The sequence below is a fragment of the Thermobia domestica genome, chromosome 11 (assembly GCF_964235325.1).
Source record: "Thermobia domestica chromosome 11, izTheDome1.hap1.1, whole genome shotgun sequence".
Classification (NCBI taxonomy): domain Eukaryota; kingdom Metazoa; phylum Arthropoda; class Insecta; order Zygentoma; family Lepismatidae; genus Thermobia; species Thermobia domestica.
Window position 1 is genome coordinate 249746985 of NC_137464.1, and position 17530 is coordinate 249764514.

The 17530-nt window shown below is 36.6% G+C and overlaps 1 protein-coding gene across 7 annotated transcripts in view; it reads right to left on the reverse strand.

Annotated features, from left to right (window-relative positions):
* Shmt (serine hydroxymethyl transferase) overlaps window positions 1-17530 on the reverse strand; it is a 54780-nt gene that overhangs the window by 25964 nt on the left and 11286 nt on the right. For 3 of the 7 annotated variants that reach the window (XM_081731992.1, XM_081731994.1, XM_081731991.1), the window contains exons 2-3: window positions 14828-14913; window positions 872-1086 (exon numbers count right to left, since the gene is read on the reverse strand). In XM_081731992.1, the coding sequence (XP_081588118.1) occupies window positions 872-1086; window positions 14828-14908 (296 nt within the window). In that variant the 5' untranslated portion in view covers window positions 14909-14913. Of the gene's footprint in view, window positions 1-871; window positions 1087-4903; window positions 5041-14827; window positions 14914-17530 lie in introns of those variants that run through there. The other 4 variants (XM_081731997.1, XM_081731995.1, XM_081731996.1 and 1 more) reach the window with 3 other exon arrangements.

The window sequence follows — 17530 nt, forward strand, 5'->3', positions numbered from 1 at the left end:
GTGATGAACTTACAGAAAGGTTCCGTGTTTCCGCTGGAACAATCAGACTGCATCTGCATGGAATAGGGAAGTCACACAAGTTAAGCAAGTGGGTACCCCATATATTGTCGGCAGCCAAAGAACAGCGAATGATAGCCTGTTTATCCTTGCGCACTCGGCACCTGAACACATCCATCTTTGATCGCTTGTTTACTGGTGACGAAAAGTAGGTTCTCTATGATGTCCCAAGCGTACCAGACATTAGTTGTCGCCACGTGACCGTTTCTCATACCTCAAAACCATCTTTGCACCCACGAAAGATTATGCCCTCTGTATGGTGGAATTGTCGGCAAGTGGTGCATTACGAGCTCCTTCCACCTGTCAGACCATCACTGTTGACCTCTACTCTTAGTAGTTGCAAAGAGTACACCATGAATTGCGGCAGAAGGAGCCGGTATTGGTGAAACGCAAAGGTGTGCCGTTCCTGCACGACAATGCCAAGCCACATGTGATAAAAAGGACCCAGGAGACGCTGCAACAACTTGGATGGGGGAGACTGACTGACCATACTCACCAGATCTTGCGCCAACAGATTACCACCTGTTTCATCCCCTCGACAACCATCTCCGTGGGAGATCATTCACAAATGAGGAGACCTTCGAAATGCACTCATGGACTTCTTTGCACCAGGATACTATGCTGTGTTGGTTTGGCAGGAACGTTGATAAAAGGTGTTGGAGATTATTTCGAAACATACAGGTACATGCCGTCCATGTATTGCTCTTTATTTATCACTGCTCTAAAACGGAAAGAACTTTTTTTGTTACCTTATACTAATTTTTCTAGTTTAAAGATTACCGATAGATCGCTAATAGAAATACTTTTCGTTTACCTTTGTCCGGGTAATCCTTCTGAATACTTATTATGAAGACATGAACTTAAGGCCTGTAATACGGGAAGACTCGTAAAGTTTTCGGAGGCAATCATTTCCAAACCAGAGACTTGTCGCTGTTTTTCTTTCTTGATAATGTCAAAAAGTTCGGGATCTGTCTCCCACAGATTCTTATTCAACCAATAGTTTTCTCCACTCATGTTTCTCACTTGGATCTGCACAAGATTAATAATAAATAAAAATCAGATGAAATCACAACAAATAATACACACACAAAAGGTGCGTTCATGCACTGGGAATAAAAATATACAACTATAAACAGCATGCTTTCGCCTAGGAATTCGTTATCAAAATATTTAGCTTTTTACGACTGTTTAGTTATAATTAACTAGTAAAAAAGAAGAAAGAAAAAATCGAACTTACTTCGCAAATTTGAGTGGTCAGTATAACTAGTATTAAAAATCACCCAATGCTCTTAATTTAAATATGTTAAAAAGTCAATATCTAAAACAGCTATCTCTATTTACACCTGGATCTACCGAGCATTTAATATTTGAATATTTACATATACACACTCATGCTATTTCAGTACATATATTATATAGACACAGACACACACACATAAAATGATGTTAAGTATTATAAACATAATAATAATCGCAAAGATTTAAGAATCTCTCTCACACGTGAATTAGTACTATTTCACAAGTTCCCGTTTAAGCTGGTTCTGGACAATGGTATCAATATTGGACTATTTCTTACAAGAGGATATAGTAGATCTTAATCTTCTGAGAAGGATGGAGCCAGACCGAGGGGAGGCAAGTGAGTAGAAACACAGATTCACTAAACCCACAACTAGCTGGGGCGGGTGCTATTCGCGGTCAGTCATAGAAAGGAATAACAATGGTGTTCTTTGGCGTGCTGTTATAACCTAATATACGTACTGTGATTATTCTAATATTTATGAAGAAAAACATTTCATTGGACAGCTCCATACGCGTTTCTAGGCACGACTTTTCAGGTCATATTTACACAATTTTTCCTCTTCTTTGGTTGAGTTGAGTTGATTTGCGTTTAAGTCCCGTTCAGCAGCGAGGCTATATGAGACGTGGACCTACTGATTAACGTGGAATCCCAACCACATGAGCTCCCGCTGGGAATCGAACTCGGATCCTCCACGTCAATTCTCTTTCTTTATTAGCTTCTGCAGTTTTAATTATTTGATAAGCAATTAGCTTCTTTCCGCTTGGTAAAGAACACATCACGAAGGAGTTATATTCCTTCCAGAATTCATACAACAGTAACGTATATAATACCCGATTTGCAGTGAAAAAGGTAGGTAGTCTACAGAGTTTGTTAAATTGACGGTGTATATACAAAATGGAAGAACTTTTGTTTTTAATGGTAACGTGAAAATGTTAATCTCTACATAAATGTTTTCTACAGGGTGGGCCAAAAGTCACGAAGGGATTATAACTGTGAATAACTTTTTTATTTATCATTAGTTTCCATTGATATTTCACAGTCTTAATGATCAAGGATGAGAGATTGTTTACACTTATATGCGGAATAAATCTCAGGAAGGTATCCACCATTATGGGCCTCACAGATATGGGCCCTGCGTAGCACACGATTCATGATAGAGGTCAACACTTCTGGTTCGAGAGCCTGTATTTCTGCACGAACATTGTCGTTGAGCTGCTGTATTGTTTGTGGATTGTTCACATACTACCATAAACAATTTAGCAGATTAAGCACAATATTCGTACAGAAATACGGGCACTCGCACCAGAAATGTTGGCTCCAGCCATGAAACATGTGGTACACAGAGCCTGTATCTGCGAGGCAAATAATGGCGGACACCTTCCTGAGATTATATTCCACATATAAGTGTAAACAATTTTCCATTCTTGGTCTTTAAGTCTATGAAATATCAATGAAAACTAATGATAAAAAGTTATTCACAGTTATAACCCCTTTATGACTTTCGGTCCAGCACAGTGTCAACATTTGTCCTTAATGAAGAATCCACAACGAATGCGGATGATTGATACAGCTTTGTCACGAAATGAAGAGGAAAAATAGAAGTTATTCTAGAGACAGCGAAATAATAAATGTTTTTCGAATATACAGAGATTGATGTTTCCATCCGAACATCTTGTAGACAGCGACACCTTTCAAACCCGGTTTTACACAGCAAACAAAACTGTATTCACACTTGTATCAGTCTCTGAGCTGTTGTTGTAACCAAACGCGACAAAACTTTTGGGAAAGGCATGCCATGGTTCTTTACTATGGAAACTTAAAACTATTTCCGCATAGTAGAACGCTATCCGAACATTGGCTTTGTGGTAGGACGGGCCAATGTTAGTGTTATAATTACATGTTAAGCAAAGTAGGCTCCTCTACAACCCACATCACTAACGAAATTGCATCCAAAGAGGGTGTCAAAAAAACTCTAGATCTGTGGTAAAGAAGATTTGGAATACGGCAGCCTATGAGAGTATTATCACGGCGTTTATGGGTCCTATCAACAGTAAATAGAGCAATCTATATCACAAATTGAGGGTGCAAACTGTCCGTAAGGCTAGTGTACATACGTTGACATCATGGCATATTGCGGAGCGAAAGATCACGGGTAGAAAGCTGTAGGAGCGCCATCTACCTGATCACGGTTATAAACTTATTAAGACAATGAACAAATCAGGGTTCAATCTAGGTTGAATGTGGAAAAAATCAGGCAATCACCTACGTAGATCTTTATTTAAAAAAAAAAAAAAAAAAAAAAAAAAATCTCGATGTAACTTTGTGCGTTAATGCAGAAAATTTTACGGAAGGTTTTATGGTTGTTACTTTTGAAGAGAGAAACTTACGATTTGCTACGCTCAAAATAATAATAATAATAATAATAATAATAATAATAATAATAAAAATTAAAAAATAATAATAAAAACATAAAAAATAAATAAAAAAAATCCTATCTCCAATTTACACAGACGAAATACCACCATTCTTTGGCGACGACACCCATTGCGTAGAACTGCACCAGTACAAAGCTTGGTAAGTGACACGGCCAAACCATTGCTGGGCTTCTACCAACGCATGACAGCTAGAATGATATCCATGCTACTCCGTTCGAGGATATTCCCATTATACAGTTCCAACCGCTAGCCCATATATTTTAGTCCTTTTAAGACAGCTCAAACGACGCCTTTCATCACGTTAGATTCACAAGGTAAATTGCTTCTGAAAGCCTCCCAACAGGAGTAACACAATGTATCCATAGCACAGCTACAGCGACGACTTGCAGCGAAAACTGATGTCATGAATGGGTCATATTGGTAGCCATCAACATCGAGCATGATTGATGATGGTGGGGTGAAATATCTTACGTACGCTAAAACTTTAATTTATTCAGATGGAAACAGATCAGCCTCTATATTAAGATGATGCCCACCACATTCTATATCTTTCGGAAAATTTCTCCTGCGTTAAAAACTCCTCTTAATTTTCAATAGTTTATAATAATAATAACTATGGCCATCTACGGATTTTTAGTTGAGTGATGTATGACAAGCAAATTCGCCGTTATTAGTGGCTTTCCAGATCGGAATTAACTACCCTTTAATACAAATACCTTCCCACTCCCTCATAATACTGGAACAAAACCGAGATACAGTGCCTCATCGGGAACCGATCTCAGAACATGTGCACTGACTACTCTGAAACACGTAAGTACAACGTATTATTTTTATAGTTGGAGTTTGTCTTTTTTTCACCACAAGGGGCTACTGGACTTACTGCTTCAAGTAGGAATCCGAACCCGCGTTTGCCATCTGGCCGTAATCATTTTGATCTACGCATAAGTTGAAACTAGCTTGTCCAATAGTTTTTTTTTAATTCAGTAATAGAGACTTCAAATCTATTACTAGAGAGTAAAAAAAAACGCTAGATATAACAATTAATGAGTGAGAGAAAATATAAGATATTTAAAAAAGAAATCTTAAAATATCGAAAGCCGACTACGCTTACGCTCTTGATACACTAACACTTCTTAAGGCCACTGCACACGTTGTTGTACTTCACTACACAGATATACACTATCAAAAGAATACTTTACACTGAAGGTCGCACATATATACGTCATTAGTTTGCAACACTATTGAGATAGATTATCAACATTACAAAAATGACGATGATTCGATAACCTGAACTGAAAGGTCACTATAGAAAACCTTCATGGACAGCATTTTTTTTTAAAAAAAAGGGGGGAGAAGAATTAAAATCTATCCAATAAGAAAACACGTTTCCTATTCAGATACAATATGACCAGTGCTAAGAACTACTAATATAGCTCTAGAAATGGCAAACTCTCAATTATATTTCTGTTAACTATATTTATTACTAAAAATTCAAATACAGTTAAGAAGTCATCTTTACAGTGGAAATAATTAACGAAGAGAAACAAGAGGAGGAATTCTGGACGAAACACATGCCAGGTCCACTACATCCATCCCAGTATTAGAATGAAAAACTTAAAAACACGTGCAGAAACCTAAACATGGATGGCCGAAAGATTCAAACCCGGGAAGTACTGACTACGAAGCAGGATTGCTAATCGATCATCTATGATCTTAAGTAATTTTCTTTGAAAGTAGCCTAGAGATGTTGCAAAGAACTGCAAAACAAAACATTGTGCGCGTTCCTATTGAACGATAAACATTGTATTGTCGGTTGTTAGCTCTCATTAATGCATACAATCTTCTTTCATCCAAATGGTCAAGCAGAAAAATCTTTTCTACTTGAGCCAACAGACTTGAAATTGATCTTTGTGTGTTACGTGAGCTTTCATGTAGTTTGTATTGAGCTTAAGTTTTCTTTGTGGCTTTCTTTCATTTTTTGTTATACCTATCAAGAAAGCATAACTATTATTACAACACTTCAGTATTATTATTATTATTATTAATTTATTAATCACTGAAACTTACAAATATTATTTCTTTAACATAAAACGAAATTAAACCTTTTCAGTTTAACCTTTCATAATAATGCCTGTTAGGCTAAGGGAGTTACATGATTAAGGCAAGTGAATGATGATGGAAGAATTAGTGGAATGAGAATGTGGGAGGAAACGAATACCCGAGAAAACTCACGAACACGATGTTGTCCACCACAAACTTAATCGGAGATCGAACCAGGGACCCCACACACTAGATGTAAGCTTTCTACAACTGAGCCACCGTGACCCCCATATTGTTTCTTTAAATCGATATTTTCTATTTGCAAAATGTTTAAATAAACAAATATATTGTTTAGCAGATCATACTTATGATATCTGAAAAAGTATTACATCATACTAGTTAGCTACAAGATTTTCATACTGTAAGATTTGTGTGTAAGTAAACCATTAAGGCTATACAAAAAGTAAACCTATAGCGTAATCTACAAACCGAAGAAATGCCCATCGAGAATCAAACATGGGCCACTCGCACCAAACGCGAGTACTCTGACCACATTTTGTTTGTCTCACCATTATAATGGGGATAAGAATTAACCCAACTGGGACTTGTTTGTTGAAGTTTAGCGTTCTATTTCAGCACTGGGGCTAAACGAGTCGTGGTCTTCCAAACTAGAGATGGCCAGAACCGGTTCCTGGTGGAACCGGGTTTTGGGTCTGAACGGATCCGGTTCCGGAACAGGTTTTTCGGATCCAGGTCTGGTACCGGTTCCGTTGGAACCGAAACTTTGTGACCATCTCTACGCTAAACCCGAGCTGCTGGCAGGCTGTGAACAGTATGCTAGATGAGATGGTGGAAGTGACAGGCAGGCGCCCAGGCGGCGGCAGCTTGTCTCATTTGGCTAAATAAACTGGGTAACTGGCAAACTCATTGGCTAAACAGGCAAACTGGCCAACTCATTTGGCTAAATACCCACTGGTGGACCAATTTTTTTTTCTGGGGGCACAAGCGGGTCTGGGCGGGGAAGGCACAATTCTATCGGGACCACGAGCACTAGATAGTAGGCCAGTAGAGAGGGCCAGCCGAGACTCAAAATGGCAATTGTTACTCTGATATCTTAGATTAGGAGGAGGCTTGGAAACTGAACAAGTAACCCACTCTCTATTTCAATGAAGGCGCTATTCACACATTTCACATCTATTTTATCTCTGCTGGTCAAAGTCCTTCGATTGCGCCAATTTCAGATAACACTACGCTACTCATAGAATTCAATTATGTACAACGTATCCTACAGTGCGATCTCAACGAAGGCAACATCTTCACAAGTATAGAGTTTCTTTGTGGCTAAACGGGGATAATTTTCTACTATATTATATAATCAGTTTTTTTTAACACTTTTTTTGCGTAGCAAACTGCAAGACAAATGTAAATTTGTATCGCAATTTATAAGATTTGTATCGCATTTTCGGCACCAAAAGAAAACATTATTATTTATTTGCTTTTTTTCTTTTATATAGAGATGATGAAATATCTTTTGTGTATCAGAAAACAGTATAAAAATTCGAAACACAAAAAGGGAAAAGCAATAATTATTTTTAAAATGTCGAAACTTTGACATTCTGCAATTTATCTAAGCTGCTGGTTTTGATGTGTCCATTTGAAGCTTTTTATTACGTTTAGAATCCGTAATGACTTCAAGAAACGGAAAATTAGAATTAAGCAGTCCACGAAAGAGAATCTTCTCATGCACCACTCGGTAGTATATGCCATATATTTTTCAACGTCTATCGTCAATTTTTCGTGTTATATCTTCCACTCACGAAGAAAGAAAAAAAATAGCTGCCATGACTTATCCCTCGTGTATATACGAGGCTCATGCTATATATATTTTGAGATACAAGAAAATTACAAGCTGTGTGATGCAAATGGGTTTATTTATTTCCCAAGTAATCCCCACCTACATCAATGCACTTTTGTAACCGAAGCTTCCACAATTGAAAGGGTTGAAACTAGTCACCTTGTGAATGAATGAATGAAAAAAAAAAAAAAAAACTCCGTAGTGAAACGTAAGTTTATATATATATATATATATCAAAGAACATCCAGAAATCACACATGGCCAAATCCGTTGAGTAGGGCGGATGTGGAATGACTTTCATCTTATTTTCACGTAAAAAGTCAACTGTTTGCTGTACCGTGTGTGACGATGAATTGTCGTGATGTAACATTAATCCGCGACTCCTGACTGATTCAAGCACTGCAGGTAAACATTTTGTTGTGTACCAGGTGGCTTTAACTGTACGTTGCTCTTTAAGCTTAATTGCTTTCACTAAGCCTGTACTCCGAAAGAAAACTGCGTACGTAACTTTCTTGACAGAACTTTGCTTTTTTTCGCCATTGTTGGGGTTGGGTCATCTTCGTGAATCCACACACGGCTGTTCTGGCGTGTAGGAACATCGAAAAATGAAATGTATGTTTCATCACCTGTTACGATTTTAGACAGAATACGATGACCACCGTTACTTAATATTTCTAACGTTTCCCGCGCGATTCTTACTCGCTCTGCCTTTTGGAAATCGTTCAGCGTATGGGGTATTCAACCACTAACAATTTACTTCATATGGAGATGATGATGAAAAACTGAATTGATTGTAGAGGATCCAAACCAAGGGTTGACTCAGCTACTTGATAGTTGCATCTTGGATCATCTTCGACCATACGTCGCACTCGCTCAATCCTGTCAACAGTCACTGAAGAAATGAGCTTACCAGCACGTGGCTCATCACCAAGCGATGTCCGTCCTCTTTTAAACTCACTATACCACCGAAACACAGTTACCTGTGATGGACTTTCATCACCAAATGCACGCCGCAGCCGTTCAAGACTTTGTTGTTCACTTAAACCGACTTTGAAATCTTGACCATCATTGCGCGCACATGTTCTCTGGACAATTCCGTGTTTCGCTAACAACTCGTCCGTACCACGTGCACTCAGTGACAGCAGCGACTCAACTGAAGTCTGGCCTTTACTCCCGAAGGATGGTGGTTTTTAAAAAGTGTTTTGCCAGCTCTCCTCTAATTTCGTGGCATCTCAAAATATATAGCGTGCCCCACGTATATCTAAAATTGTATTTACTTTTATATACATTTTAATTTTGTCCTTTTATATCTATCTATCTATCTATATCTATATCTATATATATATATATATCTATATCTATATCTATATATATATATATATATATATATATATATATATATATATATATATTTATTCGTCTTCTGATTTTGCTGAAGCTATCTTCGGGGAAACTATGTATTAGAGGAAAATCTTGAGTTAAGTTGTTTCCTAGATTTTCCTATTTTCTTTCTCTAATCTTCCTCCATAAAATCAAAATTAACTGTTGCTAGAACTTTGTAGTTTCCAATATTAAACTAAACAAGCACTACAATTTGGGATCGACGGCAAGAAACTCATTAAATCTAGTGTTCTTGCTTACCCTTCAATGTTCCAATTCTTCAGTTATTCTCAATAATCTCAATTATATATACACATACACAACCTTCCTCACATGTTGCGGCGGGGACGGTAAATGAACCTTACTTCGAAAGTTGTATGTGCAAAAAAGATTTACCAATACAAATAATACCAATTTCTTCTTCTGTTTCCATAAAACTAAACCTGTTATTTATTTATTTATTTATTTTAATTACTTAACACACCAGAATCACTAATACTCGTCGTAATAATGTATTGAATGTCAATATAGTGACTAGGTTTTGAAAATGAAAGCAGTTATTAGTTTCTATTTTGGTTTATTTAATGTTGAATTACAGAAATGGATTAATATGAGTACACTGCAATGGTTTTAATAATGTAGGCTTTGGATTTTGATCACGGGCGTTTGTAGAATACATAAATCACTTGAGAATAATAGTCGATCGTCATTGAAGCTATTCAATGCTTGAACAGAATAAATTAGTGGATATGCAACAATAGCAGTAAGTTAAATATCTTAAAATACGGTACAGTTGCAGGTTAAGCTAGAACGAATCCCTCTTTACCAAATAAAAAGGAAGTGAAATACTTTTGAGACACTACTTTTATTAGGTAATGACTAAGAAACAATAATAATTAGCAAGGCAAACAGGAAGTTTCACAGAAGAACCAAGTGTGTCACGCTTTTTCAGAATATCTTCAATTGAAAAAACAGCCACCAAGCCTAAGATTAATAGGCTCATCTCAGTTGATAAACTAGTTTCTATTAATCCTTGATTATATTCATTCATCTCTTACAACAGGGATTCAATTCTAATGTCTTCTTGCGTGAGAGGGTTTCTTAAATTATGAGCACACAGCCTTATCGCAGTAACTGGCCTTAATAAATTTAAATATATTATACGAATCTACATACACAAATATGAAAGTGACTATGACTTAATACGGCCAATCTTGATAAAATTTTCGACATAGATGAGGTTCGGGCCGCCTGGGATGGTTTTTATCATTCCACTTTGATGGAGGGGGAAGAGGATATATATATACAAATGATCGAAAATGAGCGATATTAGTGTCGAATCCACAGTTTTCAGAGTCGCTGAGACGAACATGACACTTCCGATATAGTTTAAATCCAAATTCAAGCCTAATATGGAACATACGGCAGAGGGAACTCAGAACTTACAAGCAAGCAATACCGAAAAATGATTCAAATCTCACAGGTGTATGACGAAATTAACAATAATACTACAAGATATGTATTTTCATGTGTAAATATTTGAGACCGATGGAGCTTAGTTTTAACTGATTGATTTGGGTGGTGGTGGTAGTGGGGGGTTGTGGTTCGTCCTATAGAACTGATTAGAGAACAGCCCTCTGACCCTGTCTGAATTCCCTATACTTCCCTCATCACACACACGCTTCGGCATACTGTACAGTCAGGAACAATATTAAGTATAGATTGGAGCTCTTCTTTCTTATACTTCCAACCTATACTTAATACTGTTTTTGACTGTACAGTCCGCAGCAAAAACCTGCAACATGAGCATGTAAGTTTATTGTGAAACTACGTCTAACAGCACAGGGAATCAACATGATGTCTAAGTGGCACGAATCACGCCGGAGAACCCTCGGCGTCCTTCCCTGCACACTTATTTTGGAGCAAAAGACTTCGTCGTTTCACAATAAACTTACATGCTCATGTTGCAGGTTTTTTGCTGCGGACTGTACAATTTGATATATTTAGCCACAAAGTCACCTTTAAACCTAACCTAATAAAGACCATAATTCATAACTTATTATTATTATTTCTGAACAACCACAGAACATTTCCTAACTAACATAAAATTCATTAATTCTCAACTTCTTCGTGTAAAAATGTTTACGAACAGCCTCAAGATATACCACAGAAAGTAAACATGTATGTCAAGGATACTTTATAAAAATGAGAGGAATAGGGAAGGGCTATGACTAGCAAAACATCAATTTACGAAAATAGTTGCGAAATTTAAGTAGAGCAGTCTTCTGCAGTTCCCAAAAATCTCTTTAACGTTGACACATGTTCTTTAAAAGCACAATTTTAAAACCTGCATTAAACTACCAACAAATGTTGAATAATTATTTACAGATTTCAAAAATTCTTTTCCAGAAAACGATGCTTCGAGTACATCAGGTTAAGTACGAAAGTGAGGGCAGTATTATTGGAAGAGTTAAAAAGTACACACGAGAGTCCAAAAGTAACGGCATCGCCATATCTGGTTTTGAAAGCATTTAGGAGAAAACCTACATAAATACACACATCCAAACTACAGATTGAAAGATTTACGAAAACTATCAGATAAGCAGAAAGAGCCCCCTCTTTGAGAAAAAGATAAAAAGAAACAACGTAGGGCATGGATTATAGATATTGAGCAAAATTTAAATACACTATATGAAACTTTCGAAACTACCTAATTAACATAGATTGCATATCTAATAATAGTAATAGTTATGCATTTACCGAAGCATCCAAACAGCAGTTTTTATCGCCATCATTTTAAAAAATTAGCACGCTTGAAATTTTTAAAAGATATGCAAGATAGCAAGAAATCATCGCTGAAACGTCCGCATTGAGGATTGCTACTTGGGTGCTTCGGTAGGGAATCTAATCATTCGTAATTGTCCACAAATACGAACAAAATGAATTATGAATGGTTAAATTTCTCCCTGAAGGTTTAGTAATAGCGCAGTGTGAGCTTGTTGGCTCATGTCACACGCCAATTCGGATGACGCAGACTATACTTATCTGCTATTACAAGTACAAGTTTTCATAAAAGCAAATAACCCAGTAATTACATGTTACTTATTTTTTATTATTAAACATTGGAAACTACAAGGACATAGCAACAAAACAGTTTAATTTCATGGTCAATCAAAAAACTATCAAGTAGAGGATCTTACAAGTCAAACATACTCATTAAACATATTTATCTTGGAGCTTCAAGTTCGTTCATCAATTACCGAAGTAAAACTTACCAAACCGTTACACCACTCCTAACGAAAAGGCCTGAATGATTATGATAATCCCAACTGAAAAAGTCAGCATCAATTATACGCAACCAAACGAGAAGGTAACTACTAACATACATTCTGAGCTAATTTATGGGATTCAGAAATGGTAGACTGATTTCAAAGCACTTAATAAAATAAAATAAAATAAATACTGCTGTTTAATTCAAAGATTTATTACTTTAAACAGTATATTATAAATGTATTTACTCTTTATATAGCAACACTAAAGATAGTCGTAAAGGCAAAAACAAATAAGAAAACCCTCAAACGTGTCACACGGTGCACAAAACAAAGTGAAACATCACAGAAAGCCAAACCAAACCCGTTAACTTTTGACACACCACATTTAGAAAACAAAAAATAAGTCATGCACGCCTAAAACTGCAATCAACTGTACAATGTCACAACCAGAAACTTACAATTATTTAGAACACACCAAATTTAGTTCCAACACCGGCGCTCCACTCATATATACACCCGTTTATGAAATAATTGGACTTGTACTAGAGCTTTCTTTTTGCTAATATCATATAAAACCATTGCTGTATTCAAGAATTTAAAACTAGTGGTACGTCAATTGCTTTCCGTTTATCCAACATCTAAGCATCTAAATTTTTAGGAGCAACTTAGCGTTTAATGATCAGGATAGAATTTAAAACTTAAAATATATACATATAAATAAAACTGATCAAGCTTCTTCGTAGTTCATGGAAAACTTGTCTCGTTTTTATTGTTACGTGTTTTAACAAATCCTTAGCATCCTCATGTACCTTCTTTCATCTCCTGGTTTGCAATTTATAGTTTAAACAATTATGTCTCTGATGATGGAACATAGACTATTTCGAAAATCAGGATGTTTCAAAAACCTGAAATCATTAAGGCATGTGTTACGGCATAACTTCTAGAATAAACGTTGTTTCTAGTATAGTATAACTTATAACGGAAAACTAGGTATCCCAACGCTAAGCGCCTGTACAAAATACAGCGTTGTCAAGTCTTATTCGTCCAGTTCAAGTAAAATTGTCAGGTAGTTGTCAATTTATCTTTCACTTGCACGAATTCCCGTTAAATAAGAAAATCGGCTCCTGAACTTCTTAAATAGTGTACCATTTTAAAGATAAATTGGTAACGGGAATATTTATCCGATGCTCTAGAGTAGTATCGGATTCGTGAGGCAACATACTGAAATAACGAACTCGATCTAAAATGTCAGCGAATGGGAGTCGAAATTCTGAACACATGGCAGCCCAAGTAAAATCCATCTGGTAACCTTGCTTTTCATGGCTTGAAAAGTCAAGGAGTACATTTAATTTCTCGCGAAGTATTTAGACTTGCTTCAGGGCCACAGTTTGATTATCTTCGTTACTTGTCTACTACAGCAAATAAAATATTCGACTATTCAGAGACAAAGAAAAGCATACATTTACTCACTCTCTTCAAATTATTCAAATGAAACTGGATTTATATTCCCAAGATGGCAGTGTTTAATGACCTCTACCCAAAATGCACCGTGGTTTTATCTATTTTCCTATACTACTGTAAATGACATACGTAATTGCTCCGTCTTCAGAGACAAATTTGTTGGTAACTTTGTGAATTCCGATGCTTTTCCTTTAACGTCTCACAATCACTCAATAGTTCCAAAATTATGAAGTTCGGAGAAAGACCTTCACCTACCACTTACGGTATGAGAACAAATTTAGCGTATTTTTCACAGGCTTTGTGAGTCTTCAGGTGACTACGAGTTAAAAGATACTTTCCTTATCAATCGAGAAGTATCGTTTAAATAGATAAGTCCTTATACTCGTCGTTTGATTAAGGGAGAGAACAAGCATAAAACGTTAACGTATTCATTTTCGTTTACGTACTTAATGCATAGTAGTAAAATAAAATATTTACCTGAGTACGTTCTCTTTTGTTTGTATACCTGAGTTTTCGGTAACTTTTGTCTGTTACCTTTTGCAAGGGATGAAAATTAGGCGAAAAACGAGATGGAACCTAGTTACATTCTTGGTTTTACATTGATGTTGTATTCCCAAAAACTCCTATTTCACTATTCCAGTTAATTTCAATTGTTGTCTCCTGTAATTTTTAACAGAAATAAATAAATAAAATGAAAACAAGTTGAAATTAAGATGGTTTTCAGCAAAAATTCCTTGAATTTTGATCCCTCGCAAAAAGATAACAGCCAAGAGTTACCGAAAATACGTGTAAAACAAATAAAAGACGTATTCAGGTAAATATTTTATTTTGCTTACTATTATAAAGAAAAGAATGCAGCTGAAGACATTAACAAAAAGTGCTCACTTCAGTCCCAACTATTTTTATAAGCGGGGATACGCATTACATCATAGACCCAGCACTGTTTGGAAGCATGATTAAGATGAGAAACTAATTACAAGAGTGTGAGGACAGAGTGACAAAAGACATACGTAAAAATAATGCTCACAAAGATAGATGATTGAGGAAGACATTGTCTTCGTCCATAATTCTGCAGAACGAGTTGGCAAGCTTTCAATGCGGACCGCATACTTGCTGGAAGGTTAAAAATAAAAAAAAACAAAAAAAAAACGTAATGTTATTCAATTAAAAAGAAAGTTGCGATCTCTTATGTTCATACATTAAACCTCATAATTTTAAACTTTAAATACAGGACAGTTTTGACGTTTATTTTGAACTGTTCGGTAATTTTCTCATCACCTACTTCTGTCGTGAATTAAATGCAATTTTTAGTTTTGTGTCCTAGATTATGCCCTAAGGCTAAAGGAGACGGATGATTAATGGAAGTTTGTCCTAGATTATGCCCTAAGGCTAAAGGAGATGGATGATTAATGGAAGTTTGTCCTAGATTGTGCCCTAAGGCTAAAGGAGATGGATGATTAATGGAAGTTTGTCCTAGATTATGCTCTAAGGCTAAAGGAGATGGATGATTAATGGAAGTTTGTCCTAGATTATGCTCTAAGGCTAAAGGAGACGGATGATTCATGGAAGTTTGTCCTAGATTATGCCCTAAGGCTAAAGGAGACGGATGATTCATGGAAGTTTGTAATAGATTATGCCCTAAGGCTAAAGGAGACGGATGATTCATGGAAGTTTGTCCTAGATTATGACCTAAGGCTAAAGGAGACGGATGATTCATGGAAGTTTGTCCTAGATTATGCCCTAAGGCTAAAGGAGACGGATGATTCACGGAAGTTTGTCCTAGATTATGCCCTAAGGCTAAAGGAGACGGATGATTCATGGAAGTTTGTCCTAGATTATGCCCTAAGGCTAAAGGAGACGGATGATTCATGGAAGTTTGTCCTAGATTATGCCCTAAGGCTAAAGGAGACGGATGATTAATGGAAGTTTGTCCTAGGTTATGCCCTAAGGCTAAAGGAGAAGGATGATTAATGGAAGTTATTATATGAATTGGTGGAATGAGAATATGGGAGGAAACTGCGGAACTCCGAGAAAACTCTCAGACACGATGTTGTCCACCGGAGATGAGCGCTCTACCACTGATCCATCACGCCCCCCCCCCCCCCCGTAAAGGAAAGGAATGAGAAGTACATATGATTTTGAAAAACATAATATACAGGGTGGCCCAAAAGTAGGTATACAGTCCCATACTGTTCAACTCATTGCTTTTTATATCATTTTTTATTGTTATCCATCAGGTAGACTTTGTTTCTGTATTATTTGTTCTTAATGTCTTTTTACTTACATCTTAAGCTCGGAACAGCCGAAGCAAATAAACTTATAAGCTACAATGTTCTACTTGATTAATGCAGTGATGTATACCTACTTTTGGGCCACCCTGTATGGACAAGGTATTCTGCATTTGGTGGTTTATGTGCAGAGCATTCAGTTCTGATGCAAAAGGGTTCCGAATTTACTTCCGGGTCGTGTGAGCTGAGGAGGACAACACCGTGTCAGTGGGTTTCTTCCCGATTTCGTCGCATTACCCCACTTCATCAATTCTTTCCTTCTCATAATACTTGCATTTATCATCTGTCACCTTTACCTACAGAGCCTAATACTCGAAGTTAAACATTTTAATTTCAACTAAAAAAAAAAAAAAAAAAAAAAAAAAAAAAAAAAAAAAAAACTGAGATGGAACCAAAGGCACCGAGCATCGACGTATGCATTCAACCTTTATTTAAGACAATTACACAGTAGTGACTCTCGAGGGAAGTTACATTAAAAAAAAAATTAAAACTTTTATCACTTGAAACTAAGGGAAGAAAAATGACTTTAGAAATTAAATTGATCCATGATTACAAATATTCACTTGGACTAATCACAACGGAACTAAATCTACCTTACGTTCTAATTCTTTTCTACAAGAATTAGAAAATAAGGTTAGTTTCCTTCCCTTACCAGACGATGCGAAATTGAAGCTGAGGAACTTCTGGGAGAGACATAAGCACTCTTACCTTCAATCTCAAGGTTGAACGCCACGCCGAAGTTGTATCTATGTGAAATGTCTAATTTTATTTTAGTAAAACAAACCTTTTCTAAGTTGAATTCTAGAATATTTTTATAAATCGTAGCTTAATTATCACTGCATTGGTTTGACACACACAATTTACAGGGAAGTAATTCTGTAACGATAAACCTTTGAGTCTCTTAAGGAACAAAATTACCCCATCACTACACTTTTTTTTCGTGCAAGGGGTAAATTATATTTGCGCTGAGAAAGAAAGTTAATCCCAATCATCTTAAAATGGGGACAGAGAATAATTTCACCAAAACTGAGCGGGGAAGCTTTTGTCTATGGGCCTGCACAGTACTTACTAATAATCATGTACGAGGAGGGGGCTGAAGAGTCCTCGGCAAGACCCAGGACTTTAGTTTCCGGCTATTCAACGTATTCTGCCCGAGGGTCAGCAAATCGTGGCTTCAACTTCTACCTTCTGAATATATATATATCCTGGACTTTTCTGCAGCTACTGTAACCTTACTGTCAAATCGAAGGAAAAACTAATCTGGCGATTAATAGTAGTGGTCAATGTACTGAAACTACGTTCTCTCAGAAAATTTATTGTTCCTCCAGCCTTGTGAACAGGATCATTGTCCTTAAAAATTGTTCTCAACTTCCCCCGGAGATTTTCTTCAATAGCGTCCTTGCTGCAGTAATACTCTGATGTTATTGTTTGTCCCTTTGGAA